We start from the raw sequence: 19,920 nt of genomic DNA, 5'->3' as shown, positions 1-19,920 counted from the left end.
TATGCTGAAGAAATGTGACAATTTAATATATTCGATCAACAGATATCAATGATGGGTCCCGACCCTTAAACATGAGTGCCACCTCGCTCGGATAAGAATCGCTGGGTTTGATTCCCGTACATGTTGCAAAGCACGAGCAGAATGTGTCCGTTAACTCGTAGTACGTCGATGGCGGAAAAAGGTGGCACATATTCTTGCAATTGTAAGCCTTGTCACCCCAATGCTGACTCTTGGAGTTCATCAATGTTCTTAGGACACGTCGGTTGCCCTGTAGGGGACAGGTCATGTTTTTCTTGACTAGATAACCTTCCACGCCAATGTTGTTGGGGTCAAACTGAAACTCAGTATTCCCCGTGATGAATTTGTACTTGGCATCAACATTGTGCATGTTATGGCAAGTGTGGAAACAATAGCACCTCCACGGATCGATGGTAAAATAGAAGGCCATACGGAAACGACAGAAAAGCATGCATTGCCTCTTCTGAATTTTGTAGGGTGCGGGAAATACCGCACAATCGCCTGCCCTTTTATTGATATCAGCAGGACATTGAGCCTTCTCACGTTCACAGTAACCACTTGTAACGCCTGGAATTTGAAGCAATGAAAATGTAAGAGGCGCCCTAAGTCGACATTGTTGGTAGCTATCCACGGTGTTAAGAATATTCTTAAGTTACGTTCAATTATGATTTCAAGAAAGGCGGTTTTTGTAATCTGTAAACCAGGAGGTTCAATTTCAGTTTTGTAAAAAAAAGTCCGTTGTCGATCAAAAAACGTTAAAATGGCACTTAAAACACACTTAATGGCAAATCAGACTAAAAGTGCAGACCAGCAAAATCATTAGATATATATATGTTAGTTGCACTATCAGTAGAAATTTCATGGACGGCGGCTACTTAGCTATTGCAAGTTGAATGTCTTGATGGGACAAAAAACGCTGAAATTTGGTCATCTCAATTTTAGGAAAACTAATTGTAACGAGTAATACCATTAAATTTTTTGGCGAGTAACGGTTGTGTATTGAATTACTCTTTTTGGTTAAAGTAATTGTAACTGCAATCCGTTCCTTTCAGTGTATGTTACATTTCCAGATACTGTAAGAAAGTCAGTGAGATAATCTTTCACCAGTTGCCCAAACGCTCCCTCAATGGAAAAGTTTGAAAAGTCTGTGGGATGATGTTGTGGTTTATGTGCGGGACCTTGGTTGAGAACTCGTCATGAGCAATGGTTTCAGTTGTGCCCCTTTTGTAAATCACTTTCATTTCTACCATCAGATCAACTATATCTCTCGTTAATCTAGTACTCGATTCATCCTTTTTTAATCACTCGAACGATCATGCGAGTCTGCGTATTTTGGGTATGTTTGGGTTAACAGGAATCAGAGAGTGGAAATTGGGGCAAAACTTGTTCACATCTCAGTGTTGCAGATGAATGCACGTACAGATGATCATTTGATCATTTTTGATCATTTTTCGTTCAGATGATTATGTGAAATTACTACTGAAAGAGAACCAAAAGTTTTTGCAACAATAGGGAAAGGACCGCCCGGATCTTGAGTCATTGAAGAGCGATTCGAGTTAAGTCTGTTTTGTTTAAATTAGATAATTTTAATCCTTTTCTACTCACCTCGGCACTAATCTTTAACAGAAAACAGATTGAAAAATTATAGTGCTCTTACCAGAAGAGGGTGTAACCCAAAAACAAAGGCTCATCACAAGGAGAGCAAGTGATAACAGTGTAACAGAGTGCATTTTCGAAAAGTCAACGAAAGCGAAATAATGCAGAAGTTAAAGTTTCTAACCTCTGTTTAAATACTGTAGGTCTAAAGATATGGTGTTTTACATCACAACTACGTAAGTGGGAAATCTTTCAAATCACACAATTGAGAAAACTAATTAGCGACTTTCCTTGCATTTATTGCATTTGCTTCTCAAGAGGCAGTCGTGTTGTACGTATGTACGGTAGGTTTTTCGAGTTGCCTGTTGTTCCTGTTAATAGGGATCCTTAACTTTGCAAAACTTGCTTTTGGAAATTGTCCTTTCAATTGTCTTTTTCATTGAGTGGAGGTAGCGCCCTCTGCTCCGTCAAGGTGCGGACAAACAAACGTAGAAACAAGAGAATACGCTCTAAGCTGCCAAGCTTTATTAAGGGATTATTAAATGAACGATTTATTGCCCCAAGTACTGTAACACAACGAGTAAGCCACCAACTCCTTTGGGAGACGTTTCAAATCTTCTACGGATAAAGTTCTCAACAATTGTGACTAATGAATAAGAACTAAACAAGAAGCTGCATACTGTGAGATTGACAACACGCCAACACTTTGCCAATCATAATATCCAAAAAAAATGTTCTAGGAAAATGTTCAATTTTGCAAGTTTTTGATGACTCACTTTTAAAACATCACTATAGCTACACTTAGCTAAAGTTAGAGAACCGACCACCTGACCACTGAACCGAATTCTTTTGCGAACTTCCTTACGCATTGAATTCCCAACACTTGGAGATAAAAAGTGTTATATCTTATTTAGCTTGATATTCATTTACTGTAATTTCTGATGAACCAATTGGTTTAAATCGTTTTAGCATCCACCATTTCGACTTTGGTTAGAATTTTGCCAATGTTATTTGTTCCAAAAATGGGATTTCTCGATGGAATCAGTAATTTCAATGTCTTGACAAGTCTGTTTTCGCAGATGAGGCCTCTAACCTAAAAAGAAAGGGTCTAGTCTGGATTCCGGAGGGTTTGAGCGTGCTCACAAATTTGTTAGGACAAAGCTCTTGGATGCTTTTGAAAAAATATAGTATCCTCCCATAAGGGGTGGCACAGGCTCTCCTCTCCACGGCGCCCCAGATACCATAGTCCAAGGGCTCTGAATACTTTGCAGTCCCAACCTTTCTAGCCTCTCTCAATTCGTGAGCTCTCCTAACCCTATCAATGTTCCTAGTAAAACATCTTTGGACCTACTCAATCTTTTGCAAACGCAAACTTGGTGAACTAATTGGAGCTCAAATGAACGAGGCACATTCAAGATGCGGCTGGACAATCAACTTGGGCAGAGTTAGGGACTCTGAATGCAGAGACCCGCGAGGTTGAGTATGCGTCATCAAATTCGAGCGATCTGATTGGCTGCCAATTATCAACGAAGATGGGCTTTGTTTGGAAACTTTCTTAACAGGGAGTCAGTCATTTCCGAAAAGACCTAAAATGTTTGTATTGCATACGAAGGCAAACCTTTGACTGGGTAATGATAAATTTGATTCATCTTGGGTTCAACCAACTTATTCTACAGCATTAAAGTGTCTTTTGCCATTAGAATTGCATCGGTTAGGTATTTCTCAATAAAATATGGCTGTCACGCTGATTTCTGGCATGCTGTCAGTGTCAATTTGGAGTAATTTGCTTCAAAAGACAGAGTACAACCAATTTAACAAATTGCATTGTTCAGTCTAAAATAGACTTGTTTCTTGAGAGAGTCAGGAAGGTCACATGTCATAATTTTAATTTAAATAATGGAATAAAAATGTTAGCAATCTACTCTTATGAAAAAATGGGTCTAGAAAGTATTTAGAAAGTAACAAAACTATTCTTAATAATCAAAAATACCATATCCATGAATCAGCTTGTCTTTGAGTAAAATTTCGCAGGGTCCTTGGAGGAAATATTCAATGGTGCTTGTCATGATAGAACTCTTTCTTATATAGCGCATCAATTCAAAATCTGTTTGGAAGCCTTTTAGTTCATCTGATCGTTTACTTTTTTGAAGTGGAGCCACTTGTTAAACCTCGCGCGTCTCTGACCAGGATCTCTAGGCAGAGTTAGCATTGTGATCCTATTTCTGGACTTAAACGTCCGATTTATCCAACCACATGTCTGAAAAGCTTTGCCCACTTTCAGCTGGATATGCTCGTCAAGCTTTCCATCATTTTGGAGGACTATCCCTAAATATTTCATGGACGGGACCATCATTTAATGGCAACTTTTTCAAGAGTTAAGTCGTTTGAAATAAGCCACGTTTCAGAACAGTTGCCTTGTGAACTATAATGGGGTGTGTGGATTCTGAAATTAATGATGTCTATTTGAATACGTCCTACCCTGTTGTCGAAAGGTATATTTATTGTAAGAACCATGAATCATGAGTAGTTCAATGTTAAAAGTACCCCCTGTTTTCTGAATCAAAGAATACAAAAGTTCAGAACTATTTGCATAGTCAGACCAAACAGGCAATGCATTCCGTGAATCTTCTTGAATGTTCCACCGTTACGTTGAGACTCTCCCTCGGCTTCAGACTGGGCCGCGACTTCAGTGTCATCGTTGAGTAAATCTATTCTTGTTCCAAAAGCCGTGCTCCATGAGCCATCCTTGGCTTGACGGTCATGGGGCCAAGTGCCCTTCGGTATTAGAGCACCTTCGGTGGTTTTGGTATTTATTGTCGTTGTTATTGTGCTCTTGGTAGTGACGGGGGCTTCAATCTCCACTTCCACAATCATCTGAGCTGAGCTATTATACCCATAGCCACGATAACGCCCCCTGTAATAGTTTTCTAATTGACAAGTCCATTCTCCAGCATCTGCTTCTTCAACACCGTGCAAGACTATTCCACATTCGTAATTGTTGTAACGGCCATGAAACTCAAAGCGTCCCTCAAAGTCTTGGCAATCCAAAACTGTCACATTGCGAGCCTGATTGCTCCATTCAAAGTCACATTTTCGTCCGGAGTGCTTGAAGGTACACCATTCCCACCAATCATCTACAACGCACTTGATGGCAAGGTCTTTGCCTTCTTTGACTGAAATGCTTTTGGGGCTGATGGCAGTGACCTCAAAGGCTGATATTTGGGGCAAACTGGTGGAGAGAATCACAAGCAAGGCTAAATGACAACGACCCATTTCTTTGGTAAGCGGTAGGAATGGACTGCGCTCAGTTGTGCGGTATACTATCAAACCTGATGTCTTTCCGTTTCAGTCTTGAAAATTTACGTATTTTTCTAAAGGTAAGTCAATTCTTGGATTTTCAGACAATACCAAGAACGGTGTTTGTTCGGTTAAATTAAGATAACATACATTTTGTTCACAAATCATTGCTCTCAAACAAGAGAAGAGACCGGTAATATATGAAAAGAGCCTCAATACGTTTATTGACAAATTGACAAGCCATAGTACAAAAAATGCTCCTCAAAAGAAAGCACAAAGAAAAATCAATAATTCAGTAAATGGACTTGCAACCAATTGAAGGGCAAACGGATAATTTCTGATGGTCTTTTTTTAAGGTTTTGAAACTGGAATTTAGGAGGAACATAGCGATTTGATTTCTATGTTGGGGAACAGAAAGGACTGAAACCATCTATTGGAATAGACAAACAATATAGAGACGGAAATATGCCAATAATAACAAATACAATCTGGGCAGTAATCTCGAGGGCTGAAAGTATTGAATAGTCGTAGCCAATTGGTATATAAGACAAACTTTCCAAATAAAATCAAACCTTTTCATTTTAGGGGTACACGGCTTGAACAGGAAATGGGAGATTCATTTCAATAGCTTGACAAACAACGTTGTGACTAGTAGACCCCAACATCCGAATCGCCGCAGGATGTGGGATTTGCTTATTTACAAGGTCCAAAAGCGACGTTTGCTTGGGGTTTGGTGCATCCACTGGGGAATTGAGCGAATTTAAATTTTGCTTCAAGCTTTTTCGGAATTTGATTGCTCCTCGAGAGGCATTCAGTTCATGCGGGGTCGGATCATTCTAAAGAATGGCATTTAAATATTGGTTTCAAGGCTTAGGGTAAAGTGTTTTTTCATATATACAGTGGGGAATCTCGAAGTTTCGGTTGACGCACAAGTTCAAATTTAGGGCGATCTTGGGTCTTGACAAAGATGAGCGCAGTGGTCATTGTGTAAGCGGTTGATAAGTTATGAAAGATTAGTTTGAGGCTCTACGTTTATGTAAAATGTAATTGCCGATTGGGTTCAAGGAAACATTCGATTTTTATGCAAGCAAAGCACTATGGCACATGAACAGTTAATGTGATAAGCGGTGGACATACATACTAAAGCAAGGAGCGTTTTTGATCCTAAAACATTCATAGCGCACATAAAGAATATCCTGGCTTTGATAAAGCACTAGTAGATGTAATAATAGTAGCAAGTATTGAAAATCGGAAAAGATTTGACAAACTAATGGCAATATTAAGAAAAGAGAATCAATAAAGTGCAGCTCTGGGGGGCGATAATGCGAGCTATGGGGTCGGTTGGGGGTGATTTTGCTCTTTAGAATTGACAATCGATGATGCTATGCCAAAAGTTTGATGGTACAAACAAAACCTTTAGACATTCACTGAATCGTACGGATTGCTGGGATTGATGTTGCCACCACCATTTGTGTTGACCACTTCATTGCGCTCCAAAAGGCGGCGCATCTCGTCATTCGACAATTCCTTCTCGGAAGCTACGGAAGCTGAAAAAATGATAGCTCAATGTTGTCAGTAAACCAAGAGACGACTTCCATCATAATGACACCAATGCAGTCGCGAAGGACTATTTTACCTCTGTTGCCAGCTTGGTTGCCTTTGACTAACGGCTCCCGGTCGCATTCGGCCTCGGAGCATTCCGAGGTCAAGTTGCTTTGAGTAGTACTATTGGAGTCGTTCAAGGAGGTATCCACGCTCCCACCCGCCGCTCCACCTCTCATAGGAGGTGGAGGGGGGAAATGCTCTTCATCGGGGTGGTTTGGCAATGGGCCACGAGCCGCCCCATTGTTAGGGCCTCCTTTGAAAATAACAGTGCCGGTGTCACCAGGATAGCTTTGTTGCATTGCTTGGTTGATTTGGTTGTGACCTGCCGCATGGTGTGGAGGTTGTGGCAATTGTTGTTGGGGGAAATGCGGCTGGGGAGGCATCATACCTCCACGAGCAGGCATGTTTCCGTTGGGATTGAAATGCGCCGCAGGTCCGCCCATATGATCAGAAACCTAAGAGCAAGACGACAATGCGTCAGTTTGTTTCCTTGATGCCTTATTTTACATCTTCATGCACACACCTTGGAATATCCAACGCTTGACACCATGGAGCCACCGTACATGCCCTCAGGACAATCATAAGGATTGCCAAAGTTCTGAGGTTGGCCTTGGTAGAGCATGGATCCGGGTTCGTAATCGCAATTGACAGAATCATACACGGCTGTCTGCATTGGAACACCAGGGGGAGGGTTGGCCAAGCTTCGACGAGGCTAAAATAATGGAGGGCACTATGTCAATTCAAAGCGTAATCAATAGACGAATCGACTTACTTGTGGTGCATTGCTTACTATTTTACCTAATAAGTCAATTAAAATGATCTACTAATACTCCAACAATCCAGTTTTAATTTGGGTTCTTATCTATAATATTTACGGAAATGTTGAGAGAGCGACAACTGGAACATATCAGCCTTTCTCGCACTCCTATCAACGACAAGGATCTTTCTCCATGGTACCGGTAATTGCCTGAAGAAAAACTTTCCCCGCCAATCAGCTCTTGAAGTCGCGATGGGAACTTTCATTATTGAAATGATAGGGGATAAGGTCATGGCATGCACTTCAAAGAGCCTTGGGAGCCTTACATTCATGGTCTGGGAAATGTGCCTGGAAGGTGTATTCGGTCCATTTGGCCCCATTCCTGCTCCCGGGGGAAGTGTTTGGAAGTTGGCAGCAGTAACACCAGCGGCGTTGGGATTGGGATTGCCCTTGTTCTCCTCGCGCATGCCCAAAAGATGGAAAGTGGCATAGGGACTGATATCTTCTTCCCCATTAGCAATCGATCCACCCACTGGAGGGTCATAGAAAAATAGATATGGCACAATGGTTACTAACGGGTCGAATGCTCGTGAGCTCAAGGGAGAGCATAGGAGTACAGTAGTTAGTAGTATGAGTCACAGGCTGAAAGGGAAGTCACACTGCAACCATGGAAACAGAAACGGAAACACCAATTCGGAACTGACTCGCTCCATCTACTGTAGATCTCGTGAGATGCGTTGACAGTCCGAATTGACAGGAGAACGACAGAAAGATAGACTGACGAGTCTATTTCCATCATAGCCATTACACGGTAGAAATAGCGAGAGAGAGCGGTAGATGCTACGAGAGTAAAGAGAGGCCTTGAGCATGATGACCGTGCCAATGAAGATAAGAGAGAGCATTGCCTTGGTCCTCAGTCATCATCTCTGGATGTGGCTGACCTCATGGTTGGGTGTTTGGTGGCTGGTTGGTTGGAGTTAGTAGAATACACACAAACCTTGTCTGGCTGGGATTTGGGGCACTTGTGAGTAATCATCAGGGACTTGGGGCAATTTTCCTTTACCGCTGAAATTTGGCCCCACATCGCCATAAGGGATCTCGTCGTATTGGGGCCCTTCTCCGGGCAATTGACTTCCGTTCTTGGATGCTCGTCGATCGTAGGTGGCATAAGCGGAAGCTTTATTCTTGTGACCTGATTTTGACAAGTGCAAAAGTTTAAGGACAAAGGAACATAAATAAGATTGTCCCCTCATTTCCCACTCGCAAACTCAAAGGGCAGGAACTCAAAAAGCAGAATCAAGTCAAACAAAATCGATGAGTAAACACTGGATGAAAAGTCACCATTCTCCTCATTTGAGTCATGGACGATTAATTAACTGGCCAGCTTATGGTTCACCCCTTTCTTAACCTACCATTCTTAATACGATCAATTGTGTTGTAGTTCGAGTGTTGACCGGGTACGGGGGGCAATTTTCGGTTGGGTGGAGGACAGTATCCCATTTCTTCATAGGGCAAACCGTCATGTTTCATGGTCATCATCCGGCCGTTTGTATTCATTTGTCCGTAGTATTGAGCGTACTCCTCTGAAAGAAGCAATCTGTTTTAGACAAGTTTTGCTTGAAAGCGCCGGTCATCAATCGGGGATGACTGAAGCAATAAGATCGTTATCAATCGTTAATGCATGCGAATGCTTCAATCTCAACCTGGGTGCATAAGAGGAGGAGGATGCTTTCGTCGAGTCAAGGCCACACAGACCACAAGAATGCCTACGCAAATCACGATCACCGTGGCCACAACCGGGACAATCACGTCCAGGTCAAGCCAGTCGGGAAGACCGGGGAATCCAGCCTTGGTGGCCGTCGGGTCCTTCCCCAATGGCGGTGCAATACTTCCTGAAAATACTGATGAATTAGAGCACGGCCTCACCTTTGGGGAATTCTCGCCGTCCGCTACGAAGCACGCAGATCACGGCAATGGCAATGACAATCACGGCGATGGCCGAAACCACCGGCACCACAAGGTTTACATTGGTTAGAAAATACATGATGGACTCCTCAAAGGGGCTTTGACCACTGCCGTCTGATCCTGACCCATCTATTTTTCGTACAGGCGCTATCGTACCTGCAATAACCAAAGAAGAGATCCGGAGCTGTTCTTCTCAATTGCTCTATCATTAAGCCACTTTCGCCCTCCGGGAACTATTCAATTGAACTAAACCCAAATTTGGATTATTTTGACAACCAGGTCTCAGGTCGAGTTGCTCTTTAGGGTATTTCTTTGAGGAGTCCATCAATGTTCAAGATTTTGTCTCAGGTACAGAAATAATGAATTATCTTACCTCCGGTTACGGTCAAAGTGGCAATTTCATATTCGGCCACTGAATAGCCTGCATTGTTCTTAGCAGTCACTCTCAAATTGTACCAAGTGGCTGGATTTAAATCCAGGACCACAAAGTTGCCACCCGCTTTCACGTTGTTTGAGACCAATGTCCAATCCATCTGATTTTTGGGCTTGTATTCCACCACAAAATTGATTATGGGACAGCCTCCATCCAACCAAGCATTCAAATGCAACGTGACACTGCCCGCCGAAACCTCTAAGAATTGATGGGCCTCTGGGATAGTGGGTTTCACACCTTTCGTATTGGCAGTTAATTGGGCAGATCTTGGTCCCACACCGATCCTGTAAATGATATGGTCGTATTTTCAACATAGTGTTCAATTCAAATTGGGTTTGATTGAAGACTTACGAGTTGTAGGCAGTGATATACAGATGATATAGTTGTCCGCAATTCAGGGAGTTTAGAGTGAACTCATCGGATCCAAAGGGTATTTGAGCACTGTTCCAGTCTCCAAATTCGGGTTTGTAATGTAAAGTGTAGCCATGGACGGGGGTCATGTCCTTGGGATTTGCAGAGCGAAGTTTGACAGTGATGGTATCGGTGGTTTGTGAGGTGATGGTGACCTCTGGTGGATCAGGTGGACCGTTTACAATGAGCTCATGGGTCACCATATCCTGGCCATATTTGTTGTTCACCATGCAAGTGTACTTTCCGGAGTCTTCCTTTATGACACGGGTAATTTGAAGTGATCCATCGGGGAGTTGTCGAATGCGGTCATTCTCGGGAATGGGTTGTCCACGCATCTTCCAATGCAGTTCGGGACTTGGGCTTCCGACAGCAATGCAGGGCAATTTCAGGTCTTGCTTGGCCACGGCCACAAAGGCGTCGTCAAAACTGGCAATCTTGGCCGGGATCCGATTGGTTGGGGATAAGGTCACCTGGGATGATTGTGAACCCTCTCCAATGGTCGTGTGTGCCGTGACCCAGAATTCATAACGGGCTTTCCTATTCAAACTATCCACTTGGTGGCTCATTTGTAAGGCGTTTACTTTGTGGCTTTTGGGGGCCATGTCTCGGCTTCGATCGAGCTCCTTGATGTAAACGGTGTATTGAATAACCTTTCCATTGGGTTCTTCAGGTTCCTGCCAACTCACAAGAATGGCTTCATCAGACATAGCAAGAGCCTTTACCGAAGATGGAGGGCCAGGGATGTCCTGTTCTGTGGTAGAGGTCAGAACATCGCTTTTCACGCCATCACCTCCATTGGTGAATGCCAGAACTTGAACCGTGTAATTTGTGAACTTCTTCAACCCGGTGAGTTCCGTTTTAGCATCGGACGAGATCTTGGTGTTTCGCGTGGCAGGATCGTACCACGTCTTACTGGGTCCATAGATCACCTTGTAGCCTTTAATGACTCCATTGGTTGAAGCTCGGGGAGGCGCCGACCAAGTGACCTTAATGGATTGTGAGCTCAGTGTGGTCAAGATGACGCCCTCTGGGGGTTGGGTGGGTGCTCCTTCGGCCGTGTGAACAAGAACCTCTTCAGACATTGGACCCTGGCCCATCTTATTGAAGGCCTGCACCACCACAGCATATTCCGTAAACACCTCCAAATTCGAGATTTGGAGTTGGTGCTCATGGCCCTGTTCCTTGATGAACTCTACTGTCTCAAATAGGTAAGGCTTATCTTCGCCGTAGCTGGTCTTCTTATAGCCCACATAGTAACCCAAGATGTCACCATTCCAATGCTCACTTAGGGGAGGCTTCCAAGAGACGCGCAAAGTGTGCTGATCAACAGCAGCCAAGCGAATGTCAACCGGGGAACCACTTGGTGCTTCCTGAGCCGTTTCAATCGTAACCGTATCAGAGGGTCCGGAGACTCCGATTTCGTTTTGAGCCACAATCCGGAAGTGATAACTAGTAGCGGGTCGGAGGCTGAATACACCGGCCATGGTTTGATCCCCGGGAACGAGAACATGATCGATATCGTTGGCCCAGGTTCCTTTGATGGGTTTAAACTCGATTATGTATCGGGTGAGGTTGGAGTTTCCATTGTACGGTGCCTGCCAGGAGAGTTTGACGGTTCGTCCGGTCTTGTCCAAAACTTTCAAACCATAAGGAGTCTCGGGCTTTTCTTGAATGATCAAGTTGATGGAGGTATCGTCACTGCCAAAAGCGTTGGTCGCAACACAAGTAAACAAAGCGGAGTCTTCTCTTTGGGTGCGTTTGATGCTAATGGTCGAGAGCATACCGTCTTCCTGGGACTCTTCGCGAATCGTGTATCGTGGATCCACATTGGTGTCGAGGCGTTTGTTATTCATGTTCCATAACACTCCGATTGGTTTTTCGCCTTTCGCTTCACATTGCAGAACGGTGTTTTCAGAGATCAGAGCGGTTTGAGTCCTCTTCTTAATTTCAAACGATGGTGGAGCTAACGAAAGAAAAGCAGCATATCCGCATAATTGATTGTAAATTGCCTAAACAAAACTCAATGTTATACTATACCTTGCACAGCAATTTTGGCCACCGCAGAAATACCTCCAATTCCATTGGATGCTTTGCACAGGTAGAACCCTTCATTGGCCTTCTTAATATTCTTGATGATAAGGGCTCCCTCAATGATCTTGATGTTACGGTCTTGACTAGCATCAAAGTCGTTGTAATCGTTGGGGGTGGGTCTCATTTGAGGGTTGGTCACTGGAACGTAACATCGATTGTTAATGCTTCATACCCATGTGTTGGCTGTCCACTGGCCAGGAACAAGACTTCATTTGATGGCACTTACCCACAGCCTTCTTCCATGTGATCTCAGGCTTGGGAAAACCATCCGCCTTGCAATCAATCTTGGCATCGCTACCTTGTGCAAACTGCTTATCAGTGGGCTCAACTGTCCAACGTGGACTAACTAAAATGATATGATTATTAACAACCCTGTTCCACAATATATAAACATTACGGACACAGAGAGAGAGAGAGAGGGAAAGGGAAGAAACGGCCACAGGAACACACTGGAACTCTTTCCTATCATGGATCTTACATTACTTTGCATTTGAAGGTCAAAATTCTTGAGCCCTACCATTCACTTTAAGTTGAGTGGTCACGGACGTATTCCCTGCCTCATTGGTCGCTGTACAAGTGTACAGGCCTCTATGCTTATGGCTGACGGATGGAATGCTAAGGAAGTTAGCCCGAGGACCCGCTTGCGAGGTGGATATCCCGGACTCTGCACCCACTGTATGGCCATGGAAGCTCCAACGAATGCTAAGAGGAAGATCGCCTTTGGTCACAATGCAAGACACATGAACAAAATCCCCCTCGTCCATGATGTCTTTGCCAAAATCAAAGGCCAAAATTTCAGGCGGTTCTGCAACGAACAAGAAGAACAGCCTCTTGGGAATGGCGTCGAAACAACTTCTAGCTCCAGTAGGTTGGTCCCCAACCCACTCCCCGCCTTCACCTCTCTGTGTCTCTATCGGGGATGTATGTCTCTACCATTGACTTTGAGTTGAGCCGAATAGGTGGCCTTGCCTGCCACATTCGAGGCTGCGCAAGTGTAGTTGCCCATGTGTCGGTGACCCACGGAATTAATCATCAGAAAGCTCACTCTCGGACCCACATTGGACGTGGCAATGCCCAGATCAGAGTTCAAATTGTGCCCGTGAAAAGACCACGAGAGAACCAAAGGCTCATCTCCTTCGCTCACAACACAAGAAAGCTGAGCAAACGAGCCTTCATTGAGAACTTCGGAACCGAACGTGAATGGCAAAAGCTTCGGCGGTTCTGAAAATATAACCGGGGCATCCTAAAACTTGAGGAGGAATGAAAAGGATCCAGCGTTGGTCCCCCGTTTGTCCTCTTTGTCCCAATTCTCTCTCGCTGACTGTGTTCCTCTTCTGAATCATCCTACCATTGACTTTCAGCTCAGCAGTCACGGATTGTGAACCTGCGTCATTTTTGGCTTTACAACTGTAATTGCCGCGATGTGAATAATCAACTGAATTTATGACCAAGATTGACATTCGAGAGCCCAAATTGGTGGTGGTGATACCCGTTTCTGTGCCCACGCGATCCCCATGAAATGACCAGCTCAGGGACAAAGGCTCATCTCCCGAAGTGGCAAAACACGACAACTGAGCAAAGTCGCCTTCATTCATGATTTCTTTGGCGAACTTGAATCCACCGATTTCAGGCGGTTCTGAAAGAAAGCGCCTAAACTTTCAGTATAACTCAACTTTTTGACATTTTCCCTCCCAAACACTCTCTATTGGTCTCTCTCTGTGTCCTTTTCACAGGCTACTTATGTACCCTTGACTTTTAACTCGGTAGAAGAGCTGGCCGATCCTGCTTGGTTGCTCACATTGCAAGTATATTTCCCACTGTGTCTGTGACCCACTGAATTGATCATCAAGATACTAGTGCGCGATCCAAGTTGGGACGTGGTCAATCCTGGCTCAGAGGACACAACATCCCCATGGAGATGCCAAGTAAAGTCTAAAGGTTCGTCACCTCGAATGACAGTACAAACCAATTGGCCAAAATCGTCCTCATTCACAATATCTTGGCCAAAAGTTATGGGCAGCACTGAGGGGGGTTCTAAAAAGAAGGGTGAAAGTTCTCTTTTGAGGTTCCATTGAAATTCATAGTGGGCTTGTTCCTGGTTTCCTCGGTTTCTGTCTCTCTGTCTCTCTGAATGCCCAAATGAGGAGCATTTACCATTCACTTTGAGTTCAGCGGAATAAGTGGCACTTCCAGCAGGATTTTCTGCCTTGCAAGTGTAAATCCCTGAGTGGCGATAGCCAACGGAGGAAATGATCAAGATGCTGGTTCGAGTCCCGACCATCGTGGTGGTAATCGAAGGTTCGGATGAAATGGTGGCTCCATGAAGATGCCAGGTCAGCGAAAGAGGCTCGTCACCTTTGGTGGCTGAGCACGCAATCTGAGCAAAGGTGCCTTCATCCACAATTTCAGATGGGAAAGCAAAGTGACCAATGCTTGGGGGCTCTGCAGGAAGGAGGAGGGGCGTTCCACATCAATATTGAGATTTCAACACAACCTTTTTCCCATTGGCATTTACGACATACACTGCGTTGTTTAGATTTCTTCCCCTCAAACTCTCTCACTCTCTTTTATTGAGCAGCCTACCATTAACCATCAACATTGTTGAATGGTAGTCGATACCAGCCTTGTTTTGAGCAATGCACCGGTACTCGCCGCTATGTCGATAGCCAACGGCGTTAATAATCAAGATGCTAGTGCGAGTACCAATCATGGTGGTGGTAATTGCCGGTTCAGACGAAATGATATCTCCCTTGAGACTCCATGACACTTTCATGGGCTCATCGCCTCGTTTCACATTGCAAGTGACCTGAACAAATTCGCCTTCGTTCACAGTCTCAGATCCAAACGAGAATGGCACAATCTGAGGGGGCTCTGAAAAAGCGATTCCGTTCAGTTATACGGAATAAGACAATAGATGGGTGTTCCAATCAGTTCTCAGCGTGATCCTTTCAATAACCTGTCTCCATTCCCTCTCTCTCGCTCTCTCTCTGACCCTGGCTAAACCACTTCACCACATACCATTGACTCTAAGTTCTGTTGTACTTGAAACAACACCTGCCCGGTTTTTAGCGGTACATGTGTAGTGACCAGTGTGACGATATCCCACTGTTTGAATGGTAAGCATACTGGTCCGTGTTCCCAAGAGAGTGGTGGACACGCTCGGTTCAGAGGAGATCACACTCCCATGCAAAGACCAGGTAATGACCAAAGGTTCATCTCCCTTGTTTACGATACAAATCACTTGAGCAAACTCGCCCTCATCAACTGTTTCCTTCCCGAATGTCAGGGGAAGGATTTCGGGTGGTTCTGAAAAATAAGTATCCTAGATAGATGGTATTTGACAGTCACAACGCAAAGCGGGACCCAGTTATTCCCAATGGCTCTCTCTTTTTCCCTCTCTCTCTGTATCTGTGGATAATTTTCCATCCAGGTATCTACCATTCACTTTCAATACTGTCGAGTGGGTTTTGGACCCAGCGGCGTTGGAGGCATGGCAAGTGTAGATCCCGCTATGTCGGTATCCGACACTATCGATCATGAGAATGCTGGTCCTAGTTCCTATCATACTCGTGGTCAAAGACGGTTCGGAGGAGACGACGTCCCCTTTCAGGGTCCATGTAATTTTCAAGGGCTGATCCCCTCGGGAGATGGCACAAGTGACTTGGGTGAAGTCCCCTTCATTAACCACCGACTGACCAAAACTAAATGGAACAATCTCGGGTGGGTCTGTAAATAAATTGGAGGAGAGGAAATAACATTGCTCGTCAAGTGGTTCATGAGCCTGTTGTTCCCTTTCTCTTTCTCTCTTTCTCTGCTTTCGCTCTCGTTGACCGAGTTGTTTACCATTCACTTTGAGTTCCACACTTTCAAATGCCGAGCCAGCTTTGTTGGCGGCGGTACAAGTATACGTCCCACTATGACGGTACCCAATGCGTTGAATCGTCAACATCGAGGTTCGTGTCCCCAATAAAGTCGTGGACAAACCTGGCTCGGACGATACGGTTTCACCTTGCAATGACCAAGAGATTACCAATGGTTCGTCACCTTTGGCGACAATGCACACAACCTGAGCAAACTGGCCCTCGTCCAGAATATCCGCGCCAAATGTGAGCGGCATCAGAACTGGAGGATCTGTACAAAAGCCAATGAAAAAACAATCAAGAGCTAAAAGTTGTTAAAGACAAATAGTATTCCAGCTGCAGTTCCCACGGACCCTTGTCCCTTCACTCTCTCTTTCTCTCTTAGATTTCTATTCACCGTTGACTTTAAGGAGGGCTGAATTGGCAGTGGAACCAGCTTTGTTGGCAGCAGTGCAAGTGTAGGTACCACTGTGTCGATATCCCACAGATTGAATGGTGAGCATGCTCGTTCTCGTACCCAAAGAGGTGGTGGACAGGCCAGGCTCGGATGACACAGCCTCGCCTTGCAAAGACCAACTAATTGTCAAAGGCTCATCGCCTTCGGTGACAATGCACACCACTTGAGCAAATTGATCTTCGTTCATGATTTCTTTTCCAAACGTCAGAGGGAGAATGACCGGGGGTTCTTTGATTGAAAAAGATGCGTTGGGAATCAGGTTTTTTCTAACAAATATGCTCGATTACTGGGACCTCTTAAAAATAGTTCTTTCCTGTTTCAATTTCTACCATTTCTCTCTTTCTCTCTCTCTCACTATCCTCGCAAATTTTAGTTACCATTTACAACCAGAGTAGTTGAATAGGTTGCGTTCCCCGCCGCATTTCTAGCAATGCAAGTGTATTCCCCACTATGCTGATGGCCAACTGATTCAATGGCAAGAAAATTTGCTCTTTGACCCATGGGGGATGTCATTACACCCGTTTCCGATCCACCGGCACTGGTGGTGGACCCTTGGAGACTCCAAGTAATAGACAATGGCAGATCCCCGCTACTGACAAAGCACGAAATCTGAGCGTATTCTCCTTCATTAAAAACGTCCCGGCCAAATGAGAAGGGAACTATGCGTGGCGGCTCTGCAACCAAATTGAATATCGTTTTGGAGAAAATACAGGGCAAATCATCACAGGTTTTTTTTTCTGTCCCCTCTCGCTCTTTCTCTGTGTTTGTTGATGTGTCAAAGAAGTTACCATTAACTTGAAGTTGGCTTGAATATGTCACCGTTCCAGCCACATTTCTGGCCGTACAAGTGTAAGTCCCGCTGTGTCTGTATCCCACTGAGTGAATGCTTAAGATACTAGCTCTGGGTCCTATTTGAGAAGTGGTCATTCCAGGCTCAGACGACACGACATCACCCTTGAGACTCCAAGTGATGCTCATAGGCAAATCGCCCCGCTGAGCAATGCAAGAGACTTGTGCGTATACCCCCTCATCCACAGTGTCTGCTCCAAAGGTGAAGGGTACAATTTGCGGGGGGTCTGCAAACAAAACAGGGCCTCTCCCGTGAATTTTCTTCCTCTGTCCCTCTCCCCTGATTTACCATTGACTTTAAGCTCGGCCGATTGACGAGCGAACCCAGCCGCATTTCTGGCCGTACAAGTATAGACCCCGCTATGTCGATAACCAACTGATTTAATGCTTAAGATTGAAGCTCTAGCACCGACTTGGTTCGTAGTAAGACCGGGCTCTGAGGAGATGATATCGCCTTTCAAGCTCCAGCTGAGTGTGATCGGCAAGTCACCACTCTGCACCATGCAAGCTATCTGAGCATAAATTCCCTCCTTAACCGAGGGGTCAGAACCAAACGAAAAAGGGGCTATTTCGGGAGGAGCTGAAAATGCAAGTGTGGATGAGACCTCACACACTCAAGTATCATTAGTGCCCCCCTTTAACATTGTTCATGAACCCAATAATGCGGGCTAGCATCAGTTTTCTTACCCATGACAGTGACGGTGAGGTCAGATCGGGCCGAATATCCTTCATCATTTCTTGCCACGCAAGTGTAGGTGGACGCATCTTCTTTCCTTTGGACATTGGCAATCGCCAAAGTGCCGTTTGGAAACACGGTCTGCCGGTCGTTGAAGGGCAGTTGCCGACCATCCTTTTCCCAAGACACACTCGAAATGGGATGCCCGGCGACTGGACAGGTCACAAACATGCTCTTGCCGGCCACCACTTTCATTGGACGCATCTTCCGCACATAAGGAGCGCCGTTTACATTCAGTTTGGCCGAATGGCTGACAGATCCCACCTTCGAGGACGCCTGACACTCATAACTGCCACCATACTTGGTGCGCACTTGCGAGATGTTCAAATAGGACACTACATCTCCGTTATCCGCCTGGAATGAGCCGGTCAGGAGCACACCATCACTTTCCACCTCGTTGTTGTAAGAATACCACTTCACTTCCGGTGCCGGGTCACCTTTAGCCACACACTTGAGGGACACCATTGGACCCGGTTGAGTGGTGATGGAATCAAAGGCGTACACAAACTCCGGAGGGTCAAAGCGACCACCCAGTTTGAGTTCGCCCGTGGCTTGAGCACTTTCCTGATCGTTTCTCACAAAGCATTGGTACATCCCCCGGTCCTCTTTTTTAACAGAGGCAATCCTGAGCGTGGTTTCGGTGTGGTCGATGGGTTCGCCATTCTTCAGCCAGTAAATGGATTTGACAGGGTTTCCTTTGTAGTTGCACTTGAACGTGGCCGGGCGGCCGTAATCGACAATCTGTTGTTTGGGTTCCACCTCAACGGATAGAGGAGCTGTAAGTTGAAAGAAAAAGATACTCAAAACTTGGTCTAATTTGGCCTTGATTTCCAAACCATATTCGCACCTGTGACAGTCAACACGGTCTCAACACTTTCTCCGCCCACTGAGTTGTTCACCATGCAGAGGTATTTTCCGGAGTCGTCCACTGTGGCTTCCTTAATGATAAGTGTGCCACCAACTTGTTTAACGCGATCATCCAAATCGACCAATTTCTTGTTGTTATTGCTCTTCATGAACTTGTACCATCTACAATTTTTGAAAACGTTATGTTAGGCTCAGGTTATTTGTGGCGGGGAATGATTCCGTTAAATGTTTTCCAGGGGTTCATATGCTGCTTTAAACCATTGCCATTTGGAACTACTTTCGTTGGTATTTAAATTCCAATGGGCATCAAAGGCCGTGTGCAGTTTCTTTCATAATTTTTTTCCAGCCAATTTTAAGCTACATGAGCACGACCAAAAAATCAAAGAGAGTTAGGGGAGTCATGCCTTCCTTCTTTGGACTATTTTTTCCTGTTACGTACACATCGGAGATGATTTAGCGGAATCATAATGTAAAGAGGCCAAAGTCGTCAATACCCTTAAAATTCTTATTACAATAGATGTCCTCAATAACATATAGTCAAACTACCACCAAGTTGTTTACCTCCAACTAGGCAATGGAGATCCTTGCGCAGGACACAACAACGATTGAGAAATACCCTGAGCCACGGAGAACGTGTTCGACTTTGACTCTTTGGGAACCTTTGGTGCTGAGCTACCCACTGGCTCTGTTTAGTACAAAGACGACAAATGCAGATAAGTAAGTTCCTAACTCCCCATCGTCCTTCTGGTGCCTGAATTGAAAGTCCTAGGCCACGTTTTCAAATAGAGGCGTTACCTAAAGGTTGGTACGGGTGCTCCCTGAGCAGGACATAGTAAGGCAATGGAAGTACCCCGATCGTAATCAAAGGAAGATGTTTTGTCAGACGTTGAGAACTTGGGTTTGGCTGAACCAATGGGTTCTAGAAAAGGCCATTAGTTTGAGATTGGTGGAGACATAAGGTTCAACTCATCATAAGTC

The 19,920-nt window shown here is 44.8% G+C and overlaps 3 protein-coding genes across 3 annotated transcripts in view; all 3 read right to left on the bottom strand.

Moving 5' to 3' along the window:
• On the bottom strand, nucleotides 1-1,810 carry LOC131889767 (uncharacterized). Its single transcript, XM_059238940.1, has 2 exons — nucleotides 1,676-1,810; nucleotides 1-585 (listed from the first exon to the last, which is right to left on the bottom strand). The coding sequence occupies exons 1-2, from the start codon at nucleotides 1,746-1,748 to the stop codon at nucleotides 23-25; spliced, it is 636 nt and encodes a 211-aa protein (XP_059094923.1). The 5' UTR covers nucleotides 1,749-1,810; the 3' UTR covers nucleotides 1-22.
• A 2,272-nt stretch (nucleotides 1,811-4,082) lies between these two features.
• LOC131889766 (uncharacterized) lies at nucleotides 4,083-4,936 on the bottom strand. Its single transcript, XM_059238939.1, has one exon. It carries the CDS (start codon nucleotides 4,885-4,887, stop codon nucleotides 4,174-4,176), a length of 714 nt encoding a protein of 237 aa, XP_059094922.1. The 5' UTR covers nucleotides 4,888-4,936; the 3' UTR covers nucleotides 4,083-4,173.
• A 174-nt stretch (nucleotides 4,937-5,110) lies between these two features.
• LOC131889765 (cell adhesion molecule Dscam2-like) overlaps nucleotides 5,111-19,920 on the bottom strand; it is a 34,174-nt gene continuing 19,364 nt past the window's right edge. Inside the window, exons 8-21 of the mRNA XM_059238938.1 lie at nucleotides 18,923-19,104; nucleotides 18,027-18,851; nucleotides 16,431-16,718; nucleotides 12,400-12,519; nucleotides 12,120-12,311; nucleotides 10,023-12,045; nucleotides 9,612-9,955; nucleotides 9,200-9,394; nucleotides 8,686-8,856; nucleotides 8,271-8,465; nucleotides 7,600-7,805; nucleotides 7,040-7,228; nucleotides 6,548-6,971; nucleotides 5,111-6,458 (exon numbers count right to left, since the gene is read on the bottom strand). Coding sequence (XP_059094921.1) covers nucleotides 6,328-6,458; nucleotides 6,548-6,971; nucleotides 7,040-7,228; nucleotides 7,600-7,805; nucleotides 8,271-8,465; nucleotides 8,686-8,856; nucleotides 9,200-9,394; nucleotides 9,612-9,955; nucleotides 10,023-12,045; nucleotides 12,120-12,311; nucleotides 12,400-12,519; nucleotides 16,431-16,718; nucleotides 18,027-18,851; nucleotides 18,923-19,104 — 5,485 coding nt within the window. The 3' untranslated portion in view covers nucleotides 5,111-6,327. The remainder of the gene's footprint in view (nucleotides 6,459-6,547; nucleotides 6,972-7,039; nucleotides 7,229-7,599; nucleotides 7,806-8,270; nucleotides 8,466-8,685; nucleotides 8,857-9,199; nucleotides 9,395-9,611; nucleotides 9,956-10,022; nucleotides 12,046-12,119; nucleotides 12,312-12,399; nucleotides 12,520-16,430; nucleotides 16,719-18,026; nucleotides 18,852-18,922; nucleotides 19,105-19,920) is intronic.

The sequence above is a fragment of the Tigriopus californicus genome, chromosome 11 (genome assembly GCF_007210705.1).
Source record: "Tigriopus californicus strain San Diego chromosome 11, Tcal_SD_v2.1, whole genome shotgun sequence".
NCBI lineage: Eukaryota > Metazoa > Arthropoda > Copepoda > Harpacticoida > Harpacticidae > Tigriopus > Tigriopus californicus.
This window is presented reverse-complemented; position numbering and strand designations above follow the sequence as displayed.